The sequence below is a fragment of the Daucus carota genome, chromosome 9 (genome assembly GCF_001625215.2).
Source record: "Daucus carota subsp. sativus chromosome 9, DH1 v3.0, whole genome shotgun sequence".
In the NCBI taxonomy this organism is placed as follows: domain Eukaryota; kingdom Viridiplantae; phylum Streptophyta; class Magnoliopsida; order Apiales; family Apiaceae; genus Daucus; species Daucus carota.
Window position 1 is genome coordinate 5334092 of NC_030389.2, and position 25105 is coordinate 5359196.

Here is a 25105-nt window from a genome sequence, read left to right on the forward strand (position 1 = left end):
AATGCTCAAATTTTCAAGATCTTTTAAAGCCACATTTGCATTTGTTTATTCTTCCCATTCTAGACTTTTGAAATATGTTCTACATATTTAACGAAACAAATTGAGACTTTTTGCAGACTTGGGAGAAGCCCTTAACAAGAACTTTTACAAATTAATGAGCTTCCCATTCCTCTAGGAAACCAAGGCCTCTTGCATAATGCCCGGTAAAAGATCAGGCTAATATAAGTTTGCGAAAAGTAGTAAAGAAGCTTGTTACCATTTGAAGCTTCAGCGATTCCTGATGGCTCTGAAAGCTGCATAGACAACTTAAGTATGAGATAGCATCTAAATTAAGCATACCAAGAGTAAAGATTATTAGTGATACTTGATACTAGTTTTAATAAGTAGGTCCCTCATTATCGTGTTTAAATGTATAATCTGATATAAGATTAAAACTTCTCTTACACATAATTATGATTCATGAACATAAGATTTGGGATCAACTTAGAACTGTGTATGTGATTGGTTGAAGGTTTAGAAAATCAGCAGGAAAGTTACTACCAAATTCCAGAAATCTCAATTTCTAATTTACAGGCTACATCAGTGAACAAAAAGATAAAATTTTGAAGTAAGAAAAATATATAGAATGCATCATAGTAGCTGCACTTTGGCCACTAATCATATAGTGACATAAGCAAGTACTTCAACCGATCCCATGGCAAAGGATGATGGAAGACTAGCAAAACAAATTTGGATGTCACCACCATTACAACAGTTGAAATATATGATTGTTCTGAAGTGTCTACTACAGATATGTATCTGTGTTTAGGGCATCCTTATGAGTTAAGCCCCTCCTTAAATACAATATTTTCTATAAACATCCAGGTCCTAGTAACATAATTAAATTGAAATCCGGCTCCTTCTAATTTAGAACACAGATATAAGCACCTTTCCCAAAAAACTCCTTATTCTCACTCCTTACATATAAGTGCCACTTCACCCATAGATATATAAAACTATATATATCTTTTTAATATAAATTCTGTACAGTTACATTAGTAAATAATAATCTTCGCATAATGTATTTAGTATATACTTTTATAGGGTCAGGCTCCATGGGGAACCAACTACTTTTTAATATTATATATTAAATAATATAGGCAAAAGTTCAATGAAGGACCTTATAGAGAGTACTAATGAGAGGCCTATATGTCCTCCAACATGTCCGGCATATAAAATATTATAAAAATATTTTATATGCAGTATTAATTGAATAAATATATGTCATGCAATATGTTTTGCATATAAAATATTGTGAAACATAAGCAAATATTAGCAGAACATATTGCATGACATGTAAATCTTTCATTTGTCCTCTATATTCCAAGTTCACTTTTAGAGGATCTTAAATTTGATTCATGACAATTACGACCACTCGAATAGCATTAATTTTTATAGTTCAAAGTTCCATTTCTAACAATGAAAATTAATTTATTTCATATGCCATCTTCAATATAAGGCAAGCAACCTTTTATCTCACTATAGCATTTTATATGGTTTTGCTCTGAAATTGTTATTAGTTGTTAATCAATATTTTACATACATACATACATATATATACATACATACATACATACATACATATACATATGTATTTAGATACATACATACATATATATATATATATATATATATATATATATATATATATATATATATATATATATGTATGTGTATGTATGTATGTATGTATCCTTTCAAATTAATTCCTTATTTTTTATCTATTGGTATTGATTCCAATCTTGAGGAACTGAATAATGTGCTAAATGCTAGTAGAAGCGTTACAACTTCCCGATACAATAATAAAATTATTTAGATATACAACTATGAAATCAATATAGTAAGTTCATGTTCAACTACTTATCTATTAATTTTAAATTACAATTATAAGTACTTTACATAACCTGGTATGAATTTTTTTTAAAATAGTATTTACAAATCCTCTACTGACCCTTGTTTGCACCAGATACCTGATATAAATTTTACCTGAGCTTCTAATGCTGCTCCATCCTTGAAACCAGCCTTGCCAAGACCTGCTAACGTACTTACTCTTTTAGTATCTGGATCTATCTTCTTAATCTGAGTATATGGGAAAAACTTTAGCATATCAACGTCAATTCAACAATTATTTATCAGTCGTAATACATTGTTAATTTGTTATATCAAATCTGTGGAAGGCTCAAACATAAAGATTTCATTTGCATTAACAAAAAGTGTGAAGCCTACATATACAATGATGGGTAGTTTCATGATACTTTTCAAATTATATTCCCTTCCCCGGTTTTTTAAATTTTGATCTGATACATATTGTGCATTGGTTTATAGGACATGGAGTGCTTAAGCGCTTTGGAGGCTAAAATTACCTAAAATTTGTGCATGTTAGAAACTCATATTGCAACCACAGCCTACTTTGCCCTACATCCATGCCATGCAAGTGATTAAAAAATAATTCATCTTAGGCTATACCATTAAATGTGAAACAACCCCATTGCTTCTCAATGAACAGAAAACTTACAAACTTAAAACATAAACGCTCAATGTTTAGATGCAATATATAAAATATATACATACATATAAATTTATATATTCAGGATCATATATCTGATCTGAGCCTACTTGAACTTGAATCATATACACTAGCAATTTTGGAAAATTAAATTACTAGTTTTTACTAATTGAAGCAAAAAAGTGCTATAAAGCATACTAAAAATTTTAAAGTTCATCAATATAGCTCTAATATTTTAATCATGATTGATGGTTTCCCAATTTAGTAATATTCAAGAATAACATGAACTGGTAATAGATCATAGTAGAGTAGAACCTAAACGAACAAATCAAAATAGCCTAAACTCCAATCCAAATGTGACTATAAAATTCTTTGACACAAAGGTGTGATTAATATTACTCCTTTTACTTACATAGCTTCACAAGTTATGTAATATGTTTATTAAGAAGGTTAGTAGTGCCTGTAATATGGCATATATGGGCCTCTGAAAAAAATTAACAATTTATATCGTGAAGATATCGGCAAGAAATGCAATAAAAAGTGACATGCTAATAACTGCTGAAGAAGGTGCATTACGTGGCCGACATACCATTTGCATACTAAATTTCTAAACTACCACTTGCAACATCAAGATTCACAGTTTGTCATTTTTAGCTAATTCCATGATAACGTTTGAGAGCACTTTATGTTTCAGAAAATATTCTTGTATTATATATGTTTGGCCCGACCCAGAAATAAAAACCACTGAAGATAACATGATGAAAAACCTTCAGAAAGTTGGCTAGAACAGATGGTATATGCCTTGGTGTAGGGAAATTTGACATAAATATTGTTGAAGGTAGTTTTGAAAGCATGGTACTGCAACTCTCTCATTACAATCTATACAAATAATATCAGGAAGTACCTTGTGATTATAAGAGTCCGCAAAATAAATTTGACCATTTTTTCCACATACAACACCCAGTGGATGTTGAAGAAGCACTTCTGAACCTGTTCCGTCATGATCCCCAAACTGCCGATTTTAAACAAAAATGGTTTCACAATACATCAAACACAAATATAATCAAAACTACATCAGACATCGGAAGGATGTTTGGAGTGGAAAACAAACCCGAAATAGATTATCCGAGAAAACTGGATCACCTCCAGCTAATAATTTTGACCCTCCTGTTTTCAGATCAACTGATCGAATGGAGCTACTCTCACTATCAGCAATATACGCCACCTTGAAATCTAAAAAAGTACAAAGAATAGAAGCAGTGTGTGGATTAAGTTCTCAGAATTTCAAAACCATGCTGAATATATGATATAACTACTATCCTGAATATAGTACCAGGTGACAATGAGATTCCAGAAGGCTGGGCAAATGATGTGTTTGTAGAGCTGTCCCAACAGAAGAAAGAAATAAAAAAGTTATGACGGGTGTCCTTAACATATGCCATAGGATATGTGACATCAGTTACAAACAGATGTAATCAGTAAAAAATTATTGAATATAATTTTGTTAGGTTTTCTATAGCAAAATATCTGTACAACTGAGTTCTTCTACGAGTAAGCAAAAGCATTAAATATAAAATAAACAGAAGCATAACATCTGGAACAAGCTGTAACATCAATAGAATAATACAGCATTTGCAATATTACAGGCTTTGACCAGAAGGGAGACATGGCAAGATACCAACTGTTTTTTTAGTAGCAAGTTTACAATACACTCAAGCTACGCAAGCATAGATCATGCGACACAATTGAGAAGTTGGTAAAAATCAGGATATAATAAAAAGATATAAAAGTAATGCCACCTGTTACTATTATTCGAATTCTGTTATGCACCTTACAGTAACGGAGGTGCCGATTATTCATGGAGAAGACTCACTGACCAACTTGTTCTTCATTCAACCTCTGATATAATATTTGCAGCTGTGGTGCACTTAAATTGCAATTGCATGAATTTTTTATAAATTATTATCAATTGCATGCATGTAGGATGAATTAATATCAATAAAAATTCAGGCAAAAGTCGAATTCAAAAATTGAATGTTGCAGAACTATTATATACAGTAAGTTGAAGCATCTAGTTTGCATATCTATAGAGAAACTGAGAAGACATTAGCTGATGCTTTTTTCTGCTGTCTTATAATTGGCCCTTTTACATATATTATTACCTTGAACCATTCAAGTTCCGTTCATAACCATCACCACTAAAAGCTCTTGTAACTCCATCTAACGTATTATGTTCCCATATCTGATGCTGTCCAGCCATTGCGATGTAAACAATTTCATTCTCAGGTTCAAAACAGACATCCCAAGGAGAGTTGAGAAGCTTTCAAATTAAAAAGGAATTTAAGTTCAGTTAGTCACTCATACACAAAGCTGCAAATACAGACCATGAACCAAACTACACTAGCACTTTGACATTCTTTAACATATCCCTATTCTCATCTTTTTAAGTGTTCAACATGTTTGTGCAAAAGTCACGATGATATGTCCTACCTGAGAGTTCCCTTTTTGCCCACCTTTGTAGTCAGAACCCTTGATCCCATTCCCAGCCAGAGTTTGCACCATCTCATCAACAAAGTTGATAACCCTACAGTCATAAAATGCTGAATTAAATATATTTAATCTCATAAAATTTCAATTCAGAACTTCTATGCTAGGAAAATCGAAACAGAAAATATACATCCTGAAGGGAAGAAAAGAACCGACTGAATTTTAATAAGGATGTACAATAATTTCAAATAATTTTAACAAGAATGTACATTAATAAAAAACCAAATCAATTGCTGTTTCGAGTTATAGGTTGAACCAAACGGAAAAAAATGGACAGATCCAATTATTACAATAAATAAATATTACAATTTATATAAACATTAGAACTGATATAAATTATTAAATAATATAAAAAACCCGGAATCATGTCATCATCAAGAATATACACAAGATCTCCTTCTATTTCAAATAGACGCCATATTTCAAATAGTGTAAGAACAAGATAACGATGATTTGAGAAATTAGGAACCAAATTAGCTATAATTTGATGTGAAAGTACTTAATAGCTGCCGCATCTTCTTTAATTTATTTCCCAGGTTCACTTCTCTTAATAGATTTCTATTATGGAATTAATTTTCTCATGTATTAAACACATTAATGACATAAATTATTCATCATATATTCTATTAATATACAGATGAGGAAGCCATGTAAATATTGCATAATCAGTTTGGACCCAGTTCTGATGACCTGGTACTACTCTAGTCAAAGAATATTATTCATATTTAACCGCTGGAACTCAAGCTTAGCTAATAGAACACAATTTTAACTGATAGTTACTGGCTTCAGCTGCAAGTCTGAGCAGACAGACATTCGTGCAGTCAACAAGTATATACTAGAATGGTAGAGTAGGGTGGTTTAAAAAATTAGCTCTCTTCGAACACTATGACTAAAATACATATGATAGGGAACTGCTAGTTAATACTTGAGTGTAATCCTCTTTTTGTGTTACTACACCCGAAAGTTTCTACTTCCCTATTTTAACATCCTGCAACATTAAAGAAAATCTCGACAGCTTCTCTACAGTAGTATGCAAAGGATTAGTGTTCATCTGTCTTTAGCTGGCTGCTCCACGATAGGATGGTTGATATTAGCTTTAAAGAAGGTTGATTTACATGCTTATCTTTTGTGATTTAAACAAACAAATGTGATGAACTGCATGCTACATGTAACATAGACAGCCACTGTTTTCGTGACTTTTCCTACACAGCCCTGGGATTTGATAGATGCTTGGACTACTAGCATGGTATTGAGAGGTGAAATTTCAGAAGAAGTGAAAAGGTTGCCAAAATTTATTCCTCATAGAGCACATGGTAGAAGTTGTGGAAGAGCGGAGTGGACGCAGCCAAAAAGACATCAGCTTTCAGGTATGTCGAAACTTATCATAAGATGTTTACAAACATCAATAGTTCCTCTTTACCTCTGCATGTATTTTCAACTTACATTTTCTTGATAACCAAGAGGTTTCATTCTCTACAAATTCCTCTTGGTTTCATTGTTAATTATCATTATTTTCTCTGAAAATTCTCAGGTATCACAACTTATCTCTTCAACATATATACATGCTAACACCAACGGCCTCTTGGTCCAATGGTATCTCTTTGGCTCCCTTTAGAAGTTGTAGAGGATTCGATCCTTGTCAAAGATAAGGTGGGTATGCGAGTGTGTTTAACTATCAATAAATATACATGCCAACATATGATAGAAGGAATAAGCAGTAGCACAGTGTTGATTGACAAAAATATTATAATAGAATAAGTGTGGGGGAACGTGTATCTCCCATTGCTGGAGAGTTCTCATTATATAATAATATTAAAAACAGAAATATTTACTGAAATACAGCTAATATACAGATTTTCATCAAGCTGCAATCTTTCCTGAAATACAGCTAATATACAGATTTTCAGCTTTTACAACAGCTGTTATACCCCGACTATCGAATGTGAATATTTACCTACATGAATCTGTTCATAACAGCTAATATATTTACATATGATAGGATCAGCTAATACTAACAGCTACTTTTGACATTGATAGACATGCAAGGTCAGTATTTCCCTAAATTTATGATCTATGCCAAGTAGAAAACTGTGATCACGAAACATAGTCCTGTAGATACTTCTACCATACAGGAAAGCCCTCAGCCATATTAAAACATGCATATATGCACTGCTGTGTTTTAGAAATGGCTTTATTTTAGCTTATTTACAATTTTAGAACAGCCAACAATTAGAGTCATTTCTTCTATTTTAGACATGAATTACATGTGTTGCGTAAGTTTGAGACGGGTTCAAATTTAATTTCATTTCAATGTTGTAGAATTAACGATAATGCATATATATGTGCAAGTTAAATACAATAATTCCAGCAACCGAAAGCTTGAAATCTCAAGACTTTTAATTATTACAAAGTGTAGATTGATACCTTAAAGCATGGTTTTCAGTATCAGCAACATACAGGAGGTTTTTCTTGGGGTTGTAAGCAAGGCCCTGGACAAACAAGAATAATCAAATTTAAGAAATCTACTTAACATCTATAGCAATCAAAAACAACTAGCCTGAAACTATATACATTTCACAGGCCCACGCCACACAGATAGATATCTAATTTACAGGGACCAGCACCTGTGGACGATTAAAGGCTGCCTCGCTAAAATTGCCGTCCCGAAGGCCCTCTTCTCCTGTGCTCCCAATTTGGACTAGAAAATTACCGTCTAGGTCAGTTACCACCTAATTCACATCAATTATCTCCAGTCAGAAGTACTTGGAAGACAATGCACATATTTGATATTACCTTCTAAATGTAAAAATCATGAAGTATTTGGTATACACACAAAACTTTTTGGAGTCACTTCCCATTAATTGTAGGAAGTACGATATGAGTACATCAAATTTCTTCTATCCGATTAGCAGACTTAGTTTTTAGTAATTGACACTTCATGTTTGTCTTCTCAAAATTTTAATGTTGGACATTACATTCCGGGTGATTGTTGGATTAATCATGCTACATGAGTTTAAGGTAGTTCACTTTAAACGCATAATCATATATGAAGTGTGCACAACAGTGTCCATAAAGTTGTGCACACATTTAATGCATAATTCAGGCTTGAGAGGGTGATGTGTGTGTGTGTGAGAGAGAGAGAAGAGGGTACAACTCACAACTCTGTTATGATTACTGTCTGAGATGAACAGCCGGCTGTTATATACATCAACTGCCAGTTTACCAGGGAACTTCAAAGGTGATGCCAACAAGCGAGGATCATTATCCTTCTCCAATCTCAAAGGAATCTGTGTATTACTCAAGATATTCTTTCTACCATAATATAGAAGTGCAGCCTCCACCAAACTGTCGAGATCCTAAATGGTACCGCAAGAAGCAGAATTATCGGGAAAAAAAATAGTTCGTATCAACAATCTAAAAGAAAGAAATTACTATCTTCGAACAATACCTAAAATTAACGTCATGGATTTCAGGTTGGCATTTGCAATCATGAAACGCACTTGAACATATTTACTACCTATTATTTTTACTAAGAAACTTTACTGAAGCATATTGAAAACATGAATTTTCTTTTTGTGTGTATATGCCAATTACAAGATGGGGATGCCTAAAAATGTGTGAGAGCTATATAAATTTGTACGGAACTTAGTAGGACTCATCAGTACCAGGTCCAGCTATCTAAACAAGACATGACACTTCACAATCTACTTTAATAAATAAATGTAGCTTACTAGGAGAGCATGATACCATTTAAACCACAACTCTACCCTATGGAAGATGTTGGATCTCCATGTTTCAACCTACATCATTCATACTCCGATCTGCTTTTTTGGTCGCCGTACACAGTGACATAGCACTTTACCATTAGCAATACTTAGAGGGGAGAGGATGATGACAACACAGGTTTTCAAATGAAGGGGTGTGTAACCACTGGTTGCTGAAGGGTAAGAAAGGGTGCAGGTTAGTTATTGGCCTATTTATATAAACACAATAGTTGTACATGCTTGATAAGAAACCGGTGCAGGGCTGTGCGAATATATTTTGAGGATTTTCAGCTTATCTATGAAGATATATATATGTGTTCCTACCATCTGCATGAAAATTACTCCTATTCTATTTTTGTCATATCAGCCTTGCATAAGATTCATGAATCTTTACTGATTTCCTGTTGATGCTCATTTGAATGTCACCAAAAATATAAAACAATATTAACAATATTTTAAATAAAACAATACTTTCTATTCAGTTTGTAATGGTAATAACTGGCATGTTAAGGTAATACATCAGTACCTTCCGACGACCTTCTCCTGATATTTGAGCAATGAGCTTACCATTTGGACTAACAATAGCAAAAGTGGGCCATGAACTTATGCCCAATTCTCTCCACAAGTACATTTCTCCATCATTGACAACCTAAAATAATAAATAGTGGTAAATTTTGAGTAGAGGAACTGAGAAAGTACCAATGGCCGGAAAGATTAGTTATTATGAAAACCAGGCTTTCTGGAACCCATAATACCAACGAATTATCTAAAATGTTCATATCAGTATAATTTCTGGTGAAGAGAAAAGAAAAACATCTTTAGGCTTAATATAGATGCAATACTATTACTAGGTATACTTCATTCCAGTCCCTAGAAAACCTGTTAAATTAAGAGATGGAAGATATGAATTGTCCATTTTGTATCACCTGATAATTATGATCACAACCACATAGACATATTCCCTTTGGCCGAATGGCATCTCATGCCATCTAGATTTAAGCATCTAAGCTTGTAAGTATATGCAACTTCAGTTCTACACTTTCTTAAATCTTGACTACTGCTTGGTTTAATATTATAAACTCTTAAAAAGGTTTTGCTGTTTGGGATCTTTGTATATGGGTGCCTGTATTATTTTCAGAAACATTTTATAATTTATTCTTTTATCATGAGAACTGTTGAATATAGTATATTATACAATCAAGGCCCCCTTCTAACACCTTATGTTGAGTTTGGTTGGGAAGATTGGAATGGAATAGAATGGATGAAAATATAGGAGAGCAATAGGAGGAAAGATTTAAAGAAACTGAGTGCAAAGTTTTATGATAAGACTTGGGAAGAAAATTAATATTGAGAGAGAATAGAGCATTCCTTCTCAAAATGGGGGATTTGAGCTCTAGGTCAGCTCTAGATGCTAAATAACTATTGCTATTGCTATAATATAGCATCAAAAAGTATTTATTGGTGTAAAATAAAAGTTGCATTTCAGTACTAGTTTACTTTCCTAGCTAGTTTCAAATTTTAGCTATCCTTTTTAACACTTAGCCCATGCAATATGCTTTTGGTATTCGGTGATGTACTGATGTACAATACAATAAGAGTTAAGTGCATCATGTGTATTTCAAGTATGCAGTTTGTACAATATGTGTACCTCAATCAAACAGATTGTATACCTAAGCTTTACAAAATCGTGCGATGTGTCATTAGTCAGATTTGAGTTAACGGCCGTTAGTAGTTAACGGTTTAAGTGGCTTTGGGACCTTTCTAAGGTCTCAATGATATATTATAAAGTAAGTGAATGAAGTCCAAAAAAAAATAAAAAATCAAATGCAATTAAAATAACGAATGATGTTTTTGGTATGATCATTGAGTACTACTCTTCACCCATCAATTTGTCTAAAGAAAAGTTTTATTTATTTATAATATAAACCAATTGGTAGCAGTAGAACCAGAACTGGTTAATCAAGATCAATTAGTATGACAAATAAATAGATAATTAAGATGAGTTCTCTAAATCTAAATATCTATTTTAGGATGAGTTCAAAACCGTCTAATATACTAAGGAGCCCAGTTCAAAATATTAAAGATGAGTTCCCTAAATCTCAATATTTAATTTATTATACGCGAAGTTATAATGGAAAATGAAAAGTTATACAACATTGTTTGATGTATATTTTAACTAGAGGATGGTACTAAAAATTATAAAATTTATTTAATGAATAAAATTTATTAATAATATCTTATATTAATATTTTATATAAAATTATAAATTAATCTTGTGCAATGACAATTTTTTATTTATAATATAGACGTATCTACTATTCATGTGTGGCTGTTGGCACACAATAACAACCAGTTTTTAATTAGGTGTCAGGTATTTATTGGCAACGAATCTCATTAATGATGATGACCCTCCACCAATAAAAATCTGTCACCTAGTAAAAAGTGGTGATTATTGTGTGCTCATGGGCACACACCAGAAAGAACCATGTATTTATATGAACTAGCAATGCCAGACATGCACTATGCGGTACCCAAATTATGCAAGAATATGGTGAGGCCAAAAATCAGCTACATGAGCTTTGAAGTTGGAGTCCAATGACGCTGTTTAATTTCACATCACAATGCAGAATTAGAGATGAATAATCATGATGAAGATAGCTGATAAAGATGGCAGAGGGCCTTTGCAGCTAGCTACAATTGCAAACATCTTTCACCTATTATTATAGTGCAAATGCCCTCCTTTCTCGCCATGAATCATTTTCATAGACTACTATTTGGCATTTACTCAAAACACCCATAGATCATTCATATTTTTGAGCAAAAACCTAACAATGTGCCTGTGTTTAATCCTTCCAAAGAGTTTTTTTATCTCAGCATTAAAACCATGATCATGGGAAAATTCACAAGGACAAAATATTTTCATTATATACTTAGAGCAACGTTTTAGAACATAGCGGGAAGAAGGAGAGAGTTATGGAGAGAAACCCAACAAAGTATCATTATATAATTAAAATATAAAACGAAGGATTATTATATAACTAAAATACGAAGTAACTGACGGAAGTTAAGTCATTCTAATGGTAGTACACATATTGCATCATTGTGAATAGTATGAGTACAGAATTTGTGTAATTGATAGATGAAGTACACAAAATGCACAAGTGCATACTTCAAGTACACACAATGCATTTAACTCATACAATAATTGTTTAAATTTGACCCACATTTTGTAATTGTTGATGATGTGGCAATGAAGGATGGATCCATTCTTGTTTTCAAATATAGAACGAAGGATGCATCCAAATATAGAACCCCTTCGGAGTTTAGCTTTTAGCATTGATGCTATAATACAATAGCACCAACTATAGCATTGCATTGTACTTGCTCTTAGGAATGTAATGGAATAGAATGGAATGGAGTAAGCAATGAAATCTTTTAACATTGACATAGATTTAGTCCAAATCTTATTCGGTCATTCCATTCCTTCCGAATTCGTTCATCGCAACCAAAAACAACATTCGGGTATTCAAACGGTTAATTACTTAATATGGTATCAGAGTTGGTTTCGGAAGGGATCTTGGTTTCAGGTCTTCCCACCCCCAATTATTTTCATTGTTTGTTTGCCTATTTTGTTTGTTTGTCTCATAAAGGTGAATAAATACAAGGGAAAGGGAGTGTTAAATACAGTATATGATCTAAAAACCAATTGTCCACATATTAAAATATAGCATATAGCGTCCTTGAGTAGAGTCGCCAGCCTTGTTAATTTATTCAAGTATTATGCAATAGCCAAAAATTCTCACATGCTAAATATCTCCTAAACAGTTATATAACTTTAACGACTATATTGATAAGGTTATTAAGAAAAAAAGAGATCCAGATGAAGTTAATAAGGACTTTCGCATACTGGGTGTGTGATTCCATAACGTAGTACTGCCTTGCGAATAGCTTCCAGGTCTTTCTCATTGTCAAACTTTGCAGAATGAACTCCAACAACAGTAAACTGCACAGCCATCATTGCTATTAGACTAAGTCATGCAATTAAAGTCCACGTCAAAAATAAGTTCATGGACCAGCCAGCTAAATTTATCTCAACTTACTTTTGAGAAGTCTAGATATCAATCCTATAAGAAACTTAAATTACATAATAGCATGATACATTTCAGGTAATGGTGGCAGGGACAGAGTCACCTTATGCCGGTGGTTCACAGTTATGTAACTATTACCCATTCTTACGATAATATAATTTCGTAATAACAATTTACAATTGAAAAGGGGTTATTGCATTCAATTCTTCTTGTTTATGACCAACTCTGACTTAGTATAGAAATTTTTATATTACTACAGTCTTTGTTTAATGTCTTAATTATCTACTAATCACATAAAATTTAAAAATATTTACATTACTCAGTGTATAAATATTATTCTAATCGTGTTCACCATATAAGTTAAGTTTATCTTAAATATTGCTTTAAGAACACTACATAAAACATATTCAAACACGGAAAACTCCAACATTCCATGTAGTTCTTACACTACAGTTGCTTTAAGTTTAAATTCTAGGGCTGTTCACGAACCGAGCCGAGCCGAGTTTTGACCGAGTCGAGCCGAGCTTTAAATTTTTTTCTATCGAACCGAGCCGAGCCGAGCTTTTTTATCGAACAAAAAAGTGTGTTCGAGCTCGAGCTCGATAACTAACGAGCCGAACACGAGCTTGTTCACGAACAAATACGAGCCGAGTCGAGTCGAGCCGAGCCGAGCCGAGCCAGAGAAAAATAAGGCCAAACCGCTACTTTACTCTTAAAATAGCAAGCCAAATAAAATTTTTAGTATGTTTTGATGGTACCATATTATAGTTGATATTCTCATGATCGATTTGATATATTATATGTTGAATTCGGCGTTCAATAACATATATATATTACGAAATTATTATGAAAATATTGCTTTTTTTCGAGCTTTAACGAGCCGAGCTCGAGCCGAACGAGTTCGAGCCGAGCTCGAGCCGAACATACTAAAAGCTCGGCTCGAGCTCGTTTTCTTAACGAACAATTTTTTGTGTTCGAGCTCGAGCTCGTTAACTTAGCGAGCCGAGCCGAACGAGCTCTTAACGAGCCGAGCTCGAGCTTGTTCGCGAACAGCTCGGTTCGTTAAACAGCTCTATTAAATTCTGTTATGTTTTGGTTGTTATATTATGCTCAAAAAAAGCTGTCATACACCTAACATGTAGAGAAAGTTACTTCTTATAACCATACAAGTGGCTTGTTAAAAGTTGCACGTATTTGAGTTCTAGAAATAAAGAGACTATGTATGTATTATTCGTTATTCGGATAACATTCTATTTGACTTAAAATAATTATCACACCTAAACTGAAGAACAGGTTCAACTTTAATTTATTTTAACCCACCCTGAACATTATTTGTGGTGCCATTTGACGTAGGTATTGTATATATATTATCAGCAAACTGTATCCAAGTTCAGTTATCTACAATGTCTTATGTCAACCACAATTCCTAAATACTACGTATTCGTTATATAGTCAGTTCAAGTTCGACGATAATTTATTCAATAAGCTATATGTTAGCAAAATAAGAATGATAACTTCACACAAAATCATACGCAATTCCAGAATCAAGAAGGAAAGACAGATATAGATTGCAATTCAAGTAATAATTCCATGTTATCTCATAAAATGAATACCATAAGCATTAAGAAGTGACATTACAGTCATATAATACAAGAATTAGTGAACAAACAGCTGCAGACCAAAAATTCCATAGAAGGGATTCTTATGGTTGTCTTGAAATTAATAATAAACTAGCAAAATACATGTTCACAAATCAACTCAAGGATAAAATGTCATCAATTAAATTTATACTGCTAAAATTGGACTAATATGAATAGAAAAATTAGGCCACAAACCCCAAGAGGTGGCGGTTGTGGAGATTGTTGGAAAATTTGTGGTTAGGGGTGCAATAGTTATGGGACTAAAATACTAAAAGTACACAGGCTTTATGTCAATCCAAATACTAGTTGTCTAACAGGGGCCCGCCTCTGGAGCCACCAGTAACGTATAATGTGTATCTAAAAAATTGATTGGTAATGCTGACGGGATTAAATGATTGTAGCAAGGTAAGAATATGACTTATATATATATATATATATATAATAGGAACACCACATTACACAAGATCTTTAATGCTTAATAAGAATTTCTCTGGATGCGAAAATAATAAGAAGAGTAGAATAATACAATTATTCAACAAAAATAATAGAAATCAACAGCAGACTAAAATTGTAAATAATCTTACTGGCATGTCCTTGTACTTTCGCTCTAAAAACTCTAGATCGGGTAAGACATGCATACAATTTATACAGCAATATGTCCAAAAGTCCAGCAGAACCACCTTTCCTTTCAAATCCTGTTCACAAGTTCAAATTTGAAGTAAATGCCTTCGTTAATTGTTATGGTGCCGCAACTGGACATTGTTCTTACAAAAATATGACTAATATGTGAAAAAAGTTTAAAAATCATTTGCATCATTAACAGAGGGTCACACACTAATTTATATGCAAAGGAAAATTTATTCAATGTTTTTTCACATATGACCATATAACTAGTTCACCATCTAATGTGAAAGTATTCCCAAGAATAATATCGACCTGTACAAATAAAAAACCTGCTCTAGTAAACTATTGGGAGAGAAGAAGCAAAGTGCAGGGGACCTTATAGCATTGTCAGACAAAATATTTTTCATGCTAAATTCAATAATGTACTAAGATTTTGTAGCACGTAAGAAAAGGTAACAAATAAATTGTCAATAACTTTAGCAAAAAGATTAAATCTATCTTAACAGGCAAGCATCGCATCAAGGAATGTATAACTAAAAAATCATATACCCGGCTCAGCTGAAGAGGAGCAGTATTTAGCCAGTCAAGTTTTGGTGGAAACTCTGGTACAGTAGGTGCATTTCCCCTTGAGCAAAGGAAGATGCAACAGGATAAGATACTAATATCAGACGCATATTAATTTCCACCTTCTGTATGTTTGAATATTACATACAGAAATACATACAAGCATATACACACACATTACACAAGTCTAAAGGCCCCTACAGAATCTGGGCCCTGAAGGTCCCCATGTAAGCAGTCTTACTCTTTGTGTTCATGAACGAGCTGTTTCCAAGGGTTCAAACGTGTGACGTAGCAGATTTATTCATCCAAAAACTACTTTAAGATACATTATATACATAAAGAGATGAACCTAACTTTTGAGTCAGATTTTATATACTATACCAAGTTACTAATGGAGTTAAACTCAAGTCATCTGCCACCATAATTTTGTACATCCTTTTACATATATTTACCATCTTTTCCAGTTTTCTATGATCAATTCCATATACATTTTCTTAATTATAAATAAAAAGCAATATTATGAAAACATGAAGCATGTGAGAACAACCTATTTTGGAAACTTTATCCTGTTTGAAAGAATTATTACAGCTAACTAAAGACCTAATTCAGAAAGAAGAACCCTTTATTTTAAACTTTATTCTCCTTCTAAAATATTTGCTAATTGAAAAAAATGAAACAACGAATGGTTCTTCTTTTTCTTAATTATTGTTTTTTATTATAAACATGAAATATTTTCAAATATGAACTCTTATGAGGAGCTTCTTATTCTTAATTATTTTTTAGTTTAGAGGAAACCCTTTTATTATGAAAAGACGGGAGAGCAACATAATTTAATCGACTCAAAGCATAAATATACAGTATTAATAACATGACTTCAAATTCTCAAGGTCAACCTCAAGCCCAATATTTGTGCATATAGATGGTAACTCTCACTTACTTGTTCTCAAGATCAGATATGTAGTTCACAAACTGTTTAATTCTCGTGCGAGATCCTTCTGCAAAATTATAATCCATAAAAGAGTATAATCCACACATATATGATATTCTATGTCTTTAACGAAGGAAAGGCAATGTACAGGTGTATTTGATAAACATTATTGCTATAATGTTATATGTTAAAAGCATCGAATATATTTTTCACCTACTAGAGAATGTACATTGTAACAATTATATGTATTAAAATGGCGAACAAGATTGTTGAGGCATACTTTTTTAATCAGATAACTAAAGGTCCAGTAATATAATCAGACCTTCGCTTTGTTCGAAAGGAGGACTACCAACTCCAAATAATAGGTTCCATACAGCTTTCGGAGATGCATATTGCATTGACTGCAAAATGTAGAGCAACTTCCAGAGATCAAATAGTACAGAAGGTAAAGTAATATAATGTCCTCTCCATATTTTTTATATTTGATAACATATTCACAAAACATTCAGCTTTATACAATATATATCCTTTTGATTCTCTGCTTCCTATATGTTCCAACTTATACCTTCCAGTTTGAAATGGCAAAAACAAGACATGTTAACGATATGCCCAAACTACCATATCTCAAGATATCGCGTCGAGTACCCTGCAACCTGTGCAAAATTTATTTCACAATATAAGATTTAAGTTTGACTTATTATTATGAACACACAAATATATATATATATTTTACAGCATTAAATATATAAATGAGCTGTGTATAAAATATTTATCATGAAACATAAATTTTAAAATTAGTATCTCTCCCGAAACCATAAACCTCTATTTGGTTGAACGAATTGGAATGAAATTTTTACCTTGTGGGATATTTTATTATAAATTTTCATTCTTTCCTCTATTCCATTCCTATCAATTTGAACTAGAGCTCGAATCCTCCAATTTTATTCCCAAGCTTCATAATAGAAATTTGCAGCCTTAGCTCTCTCTATATCATAACTCTTCCTTGCGTGATTACTTTTGAATATTGGTCACAATTTTTTATTCCATCCCTAAGAAAATGGAGCATAATTTGTTAGGAGTGTGTTATATGTATATCACGCTTATTTAAAGGTGCACTAAATTTTATTAGAAACCAACTGAACAAAGGGATGGTGCTTATAGAAAGTAAATTAGATAAATATGTTAAACCTGAACTGTATGAGACCATCTATATATGAAGCTTTCTTAATCCTTACCCCCCCAAAGCTACATCATTTGTGGAATATGCATCCTGGGAAGAACTAGTCCCTCTTATATCATTTAGTAGCTCTGGTATGGTTTCTGTAGGAGTATTATTAGATTGAGGTTCCTTCACCTCTGGATCTGTAGGAGTATTATCAGATTGAGGTTCCTTCACCTCTGGATCTGCAATAGTTTGTCATCATCAGCGCCCATTTCTCAAAAAAGAAAAGGAAAGTAAAAGAGGCTAGAGTTATATAATAACACACCAGCAGAACATCGCATGGGAAACAACAGAACAGCTATTCTCTTCATCAAATAAAATAAATATAACTAGGATTTACACAATCAATTTACTGGTGCACGCAAATATAATGAGTGGGAAATAATCATATACATATTGATGTTTACCATACAAATAGATCGTGCGCTTCTTCAATAATTGCTAATGTAGCTAAATACTTAATTGTATTGTTCGTACATAAGTTATAGTTGGTACTATCTAAAATTTACATACAAGAGGAACCACTGAGGATGTCAGTAAGTGAAATATTTCCTATATTCCCTCTGACAAGTGATGGATCAGCACTACTAAGAATATCTTCAGATAAAGTTGTTGTCACAGCTATGCATCTGCAAATGACAAAATACCTTAAAATAAATATAAAAGGGCGGTCTCCATAATCATGTCTCAAACAATAAGCAAACAAAATCACCCTCAAGTGGAAGCTGAAGAACTAAAATCACACATAAAGATAACCAGCTAAAAGCTTGAGTCAAACCATATGGTAACAAACATTATATGCAGATATATACACCATAAACATTACAGGTTTGGCAGCCACACCTCATTTCTGCTGCTTTAGCAGCTTGTACTCCAGCCAGGGCATCTTCAATGACAATACACTAGAAAGAAAAATGAAGTATTAATATAGCTTTAAAAATATGAAGAATAACAAAGGTGTCATTCGTATTTTATGCCCCAGAAAAATGTGAATATGACTGAGAATCCAGATACTGCTATTAATTTAACCTTGGCCCACCACCTACTGAACCAATACTGGTAGGTTTCCATACAAAGACAATTCTTCTAAATCTTCTCAAAGCCTTCATGCAAATCAAACCTAAACTTATACAACTAATAATCAACTTAAATAATCTCTGACAGCACACCTCATCAGTAGGCACATCCAAAATCTTCGATGCTGCCAAAAAAATATCAGGAGCAGGCTTTAAGTTTTCAAAAGCATCAGCTGATACAATTGCATCAAACCTGGAAGAGGATTACAATGACATAAAACCAATAAAACATTTAGGGCTCTCACATGGACTGAGAGAAGAGTGGGCAAGGAGGAGCATTTATTTGATTAAAACAACCATGCATTGTCAAAGTATTGGGTTTATATAGCAAACTAACAGGAAGCCCAGAAAATAGAAAAAGAGTTTGCACATACAAATAACTGTCTGCATCCTGAACACGGGCTAAGAAGCTATACTCTAAAACCATCATTAATCACCACATCTAGATATAACCCATGAACAAATGCTAAGCCTCACATCACATCTTTAAGCAAACATGAAGATTTATAACATCCTTATTGTAGAACAATTGTCGATACTGATGACTATAACAAAATTTTACGTTACCTTAAGCACAAATACTCACTTGGTTTTGGTCTAAATCTTGTGTGCACTTTGTTCATGGTAAGTCTTCCCACAGAGCATAGTATACGAATGCGCACTACTCGAGCTAAACTTATCTTTCCATGTACTTGTGAAAAAGGCAAGGGATGTTGATGACCAGTGGAAAGTCAAACATAGACTTTAGAAATTAATCAACAAGGAATCTAACTACCAAACACCTTTTTAAGACGGATAGTAATTTGAGAAGACGGTAAATATATATGAGATGCAATGACTTAACATTGTAATTAGCCATAATTAAATTTAGATTCCACGTTAATAATGTGTCCAAAAAACTGGATGTGGAAGCCGTACGTCAAAAAATTGAACACCATGAGACTAGCAAAAGAAACTCGTAAGAATTTCCCCCAACTCAAACTTCTTCTCTGTTACCACTTGTCAATTCCTGCATCCTACCTCATCCATTGTCAGTGAATTTTTTATTTGTAAATATATGATCTCCTTACAAACATGTAGCTGCAACGTGAGAAAAATTCACATCCGTTCGCCCCAGTGAAGGAGATAACTTGTTTCTGATCCAAACGAGTAGTTTTCAGACCCACATGATTCCTATTATCTATCCATCCCATACTGGAAACCTGACTCTCAGCTAGGGGTGTAAACAAACCAAACTATTCGTGAGCTACTCGAGTTCGGCTCGGAAAATATTCGAATTTGATTCGGTAATAATCGAGCCGAACTCGAGCTCGAACTATTCGAATGTTTTACCGAGCCGAGCTCGAGCTTCAAATTACTCGGCTCGTAAGGTTCGCGAGCCTTATCGAGCCTCTATTATTTTTTAATTTTTTTATTATAAATATATTTTTACAAATATATTTAATATTTTATTTATAATTTATATATTTAATCGAATCGAACTCGAGTCGAACCGATCATATTTCGAGTTTTTGTCAATATTTGGTGACTCGATTCGAGCTTTCGAGCCGAACTCGAGCCTATCGAACTATTTACGAGCCGAGCTTCGAACTTGAAATTAAAGGCTCGGTCGAACTCGAACTCGAGCTCGAGCCCCGAACTTTTCAATCGAGCTCGAGCCGAGCCTGATAGTATTCGGCTCGGCTCGGCTCGTTTACACCCCTACTCCCAGCCAACTTTACTTTTGTTTTAAAAAGATTACCTCATATTCTTGTCTAGAACATCAACTAGCCTGCTGGAAGATTAAAAACGGTAAACCCGATATGGCATGTAATCCTCTCTATGCAATCTGTCACACTACACGCAGCTATAAGAGACTAGTAAATATGATTATACTTGAATATTAACAGCGACCCATTCCTTCGATCATATCTTGGATTAATCTACCATACTCTAATCTGCTTATATTTAAGTGCTAGAAGGATATTCAAATTAGTACAGAAAATTCCTGGATATTAAAAAATCCACGAATATATATATATATATATATATATATATATATATATATATTTAAATGGTAGGAAAAGGGCATCTTTGTACAATTTGGGTTAAAATATTCAGAATAGCAGTCGACAGAATATTGGCCTGTTTAACACTTAAAGATGTACTTGATTAAGTTATATTTTAAAAATGAAAATTCTAATTAAGTTGTGCTCTTCTTTTGTGTTTCAACTGGCTGCCTGCTATTTTTAATACAAATGAAACAAAAAATGCTGGATGAGGGAATTCTATCAACATGACAATTTGTTTTCTAACAAATTTTTAGAACACATATGCTTTGCAAAAAAGGGACAATTTTCTGGGCCCAACCTTAACGGACCATGTGTCTAAACACGATAGTTCATAGATGGGGATACAACATACTCAATTAGAGAACAACTATATTTTTTTCACTCGTCCAGTATAGAGGTAATATAGGGCCAAGAAAGGCATACAACTGAGTAGTAATTTTTTATTTTATTATATTTACTCTACCAACCAGCATGAGGAAGAAAATCATAATCTTAGTTTTGTAACTCTGTGGTGGCTACTGCACCTGAGGTTGTAATAGGCTGCCGCAAATATTTAATGGAACAGTCTCCCTCTTATCTTTCTTATAAAATTTGTCTTCCCTATTTTACTTTTCCAACAACCAAAAATTATAAACTGAAAAACTTTCTTATAACATTTGAACAGATGGTCCATCTCCAACATGGTTTTTTTGGTTTCCAAAGGAAATTAATGTTCAGAAACCACCCATTTTGTAGACAAAAGCTTGTTTCTGCAGTAGTCAAACATACAACCAATTGGAACCTTAATTATTCAATCAAGACCTGGCTACAGATATCAAATGAGAGGTCAACTAATGAAAATCCAAGAATGTTTCAGCATGAAAATGTCATATAAAGCTCAGAGAAATATCAGAGTTTAGTGGCATCAACTTGTAAAGTTAGGATATATAAGATAACGCAAGAATCAAGGAGCATAAAACAATCAGTCTAGCTTACATAGACAATTGCAAACCAGAAGCTGCTAAATTTGCTTCAACCTTTACGCGGTCAGCACTAGATGCAACGGCAACTTTCAAACCACTGCTTTTACACTGTTTAAGAAAATCTGTAAACATCATCGCAACTCTTATTGGTCAAAATAAAGATACTAATTTGTTCACATAATCATCCTAGTTACCTGAGTGATGAGTTCCAGGGCACCAGGGAATCCTAATCCAGAATTTGGTTTTGCATACTACATGAAGACAAACAACGGTTTTATAGCATTCCCTTTAAAAATAGAATACAATACCACAAATGCGCTTCACCACCTTAGCAAGATAGATCTCGAAAAATCGCTTCTTTGCTTGCTCGGTATTAAAATCCTTCACACCCTTTAATGAAGCAACGCCTCCAAGAAAATTAGCTTCACCTGGTGCATAGGAAAATTATAAATCTACAACTGATCACTGTACAGTCATATTATAATTACCTGTAACAGAACCACATGCCTTCAACTATAAAGGGACACACATCTAAAATTTATTTAACTTATCATCAGAACCAGTCTAGAAAATTTGGATGAGCTGTGCGGAATTAATTAAAACTGCCCTGAGTAATTGTAATTTTTCTTTTTTTTAACAAATTTGAAGCAAAATCACTGATAATATTCTTCTCAATGGTGACCTTAAAAATGATTTAAGTAATTTAGCAACAAAAAATATAATTGAAGTTATTAATATATTGAGAAACTCTTTTCTATAGGTGCAACTGATTATATATATTCGAAAAATATCTTATTAACATTTGTTGGCAATAATAGAGTGACGCGACTATATACTTAACTGTTAAATCATTTATTTATCAGTTTACATTGTTATGCACATTATTTAGTTAACGGAAACTAGAATTTTATCAAAATTATATGAGCACCCCCGTATGAGCACGCCTTTTTACTGATAATATGTGTAATGATGATTACAACTATTACAATTAGAGCCAAAAAATATTAATTATACTAGCTTATAGCCCGTGTGATGCACAAATCACTTGTAATATGTGTTCTTTTATTGCATATGTCTTCGTATCAAATTCTGCTTCGGAGATATATTCATGCTAGAATACATGCGTCTTTTAGTTAAATTAAATTTTTAAATATAAATAAGAATCCATTAATTAAGTCCAACTTATTAATGAATAGGACATAGAGAGATATGTCTTAATGAGGATGCTTAGATGTGTTTTTGTTATAATAATATGTTATAAATTAAAAAGGCCCGTAAACCGGCCCAAATATCGAACAACCAACCAGAACATTTAATGTTTCGGTTTTAATAATATATTATAGATTGAAGGTCTTTAAAATTATATGATTGTTTAACATTAATTTCATTATAAAATATGTGTACCGGCATGTAAACTGATTTTTTAGTTGGTGAATTTCTTTTGGCTCCAATCTCATTAATATTGATGGCCCCTGCATGCACAAGGATCTTCATTAATAAAAATCTTCAATCTGAGTGAAAAAAAAAAATAGTTACCGTGTGCCCATGGGCACACACTATAAAGACCCAATAACTTTTACTGGAGACTATTATTTCTTAATTAATCAAGGTAAGAAACACATAAATGCATTATATTCAGGACCAATTTTGTCAAACACATTACTCAATCAAGTATCAATTATAATCAGGATCAGCAATGTATTATTTAATCAAAGTCACTAACCAATCGAATATTAATTTATCGAGATTTTACGGTACATATCAACCGCACAAAACTTGCATACCAGTGCCCATAAACGGAATGAAATCCTCAACAGTAACTTTCACGCCCATTTCATCAAACAGATCAACAGCAGCCAACCGCGACGGCTCTTCGCTATTACACAGCACTCCGTCCATATCGAACAACACCGCCGACACTTTCCCCCACTTCTCATTCACTCTCTCAATCTTTTCCTCGACTTTAACGCACGCTTTTACTGCTAATTGAGCTCCTCGCTTCCGAAATCGAGTTCTGGAAAGCGAGGTTGTTGAGAGACGAGAGAGATTGGAGAGAGAGGGAGAGATGAAGCGAGAGAGATTGGAGAGAGAGGGAGAGATGAAGCGAGAGAGACGAGACGAGGGAGGGAGAGAGAGAGATGGTGGTGTGAGAGCCATTGAGGAGGGAGGGAGGGTGCTGTGTGTTGTGTGTTTGTTTGGTTGTGGCGGGGACTGGGGAGGTGGTTATAACGGTACGTTTTGGATTATGTTTGGTGGGACCGGGACTTGCAACATTAGCCACGTATGTTATACAAATGGCAGTGCAATTGTGTGGAGCAATGTCGAAATCCAAAATATATATAATTGGTTTCGAGTTTGGGGTCGATTAAAGTATAAAACACAAATTTTGCCATGATTTTAAGTTTTGAAAATTTATCATTTAAATTACTATGTTTTTATATAAGTACTGTAAGAAATAGAATAACTATATAAATCTTAACTATACAATAATATGTTTTGATGTATTTACGATATGAAAGTCTCATTTGAATATTATCGTATTTTATTAATTTTGGGAAAAGATAGTGGATACCAAAATACATTAGTGGATACATAAAAGGGTACTTATTCAAAATACTATTTATTTGAATATTTTTTGTAATTTTACTGTTTTTCAAAAATATTTATAAAATGGGTTAATAATCAAATTAGTCACAAATTAGGTCACCAAATTAGTCTAACATGCATTTTGCTAGTTACTGAACTTTAGATACACAAAGTACTACAGAATGAGGATAGTTGAGGTACACGTTTTGTGTTCTAGTCGACAAAATTTAGAGAGAACTAATGTTGAGAAGCAATGGCCACATGTGTGCTCAAATATTTCATTTCCAACAATTCCTTGTCAGAGGAAAGTTATGCCTTGAAACAAAAAAATATCATTCTTTTCCGTGGAGGAAAATTTGACCAGAAAGTCCAATTTCTAACTTTGCCAGATTGGTTACAGCATTTGGGGACTATCAATCAAGCAATAATTCATACTAGCATAGTTGAATTTTTACAGACACATGAATAAGGATTAGTACTACCTGATATTCTAAATTAAAAGAGCTAA

The 25105-nt window shown here is 33.2% G+C and overlaps 1 protein-coding gene across 5 annotated transcripts in view; it reads right to left on the reverse strand.

The window, feature by feature from the left end:
• The window catches only part of LOC108202521 (protein SUPPRESSOR OF QUENCHING 1, chloroplastic), a 29117-nt gene extending 4850 nt beyond the window's left edge, over positions 1-24267 (reverse strand). For 2 of the 5 annotated variants that reach the window (XM_017370961.2, XM_017370960.2), the window contains exons 1-25: positions 23796-24265; positions 22339-22439; positions 22206-22262; positions 22025-22119; positions 19092-19191; positions 18766-18824; positions 18436-18551; positions 17936-18104; positions 17266-17353; positions 17023-17101; positions 16710-16767; positions 15758-15833; positions 15169-15279; positions 12764-12859; positions 9383-9505; positions 8251-8448; positions 7717-7821; positions 7517-7581; positions 5036-5129; positions 4708-4865; positions 3879-3928; positions 3657-3778; positions 3450-3557; positions 2026-2118; positions 257-293 (exon numbers count right to left, since the gene is read on the reverse strand). In XM_017370961.2, the coding sequence (XP_017226450.1) occupies positions 257-293; positions 2026-2118; positions 3450-3557; positions 3657-3778; positions 3879-3928; positions 4708-4865; positions 5036-5129; positions 7517-7581; positions 7717-7821; positions 8251-8448; positions 9383-9505; positions 12764-12859; positions 15169-15279; positions 15758-15833; positions 16710-16767; positions 17023-17101; positions 17266-17353; positions 17936-18104; positions 18436-18551; positions 18766-18824; positions 19092-19191; positions 22025-22119; positions 22206-22262; positions 22339-22439; positions 23796-24168 (2731 nt within the window). In that variant the 5' untranslated portion in view covers positions 24169-24265. Of the gene's footprint in view, positions 1-256; positions 294-2025; positions 2119-3449; positions 3558-3656; positions 3779-3878; positions 3929-4707; positions 4866-5035; positions 5130-7516; positions 7582-7716; positions 7822-8250; positions 8449-9382; positions 9506-12763; positions 12860-15168; positions 15280-15757; positions 15834-16709; positions 16768-17022; positions 17102-17265; positions 17354-17935; positions 18105-18435; positions 18552-18765; positions 18825-19091; positions 19192-22024; positions 22120-22205; positions 22263-22338; positions 22440-23795 lie in introns of all 5 variants that reach the window. The other 3 variants (XM_064083985.1, XM_064083986.1, XM_017370962.2) reach the window with 3 other exon arrangements.
• Positions 24268-25105: the final 838 nt, after the last annotated feature.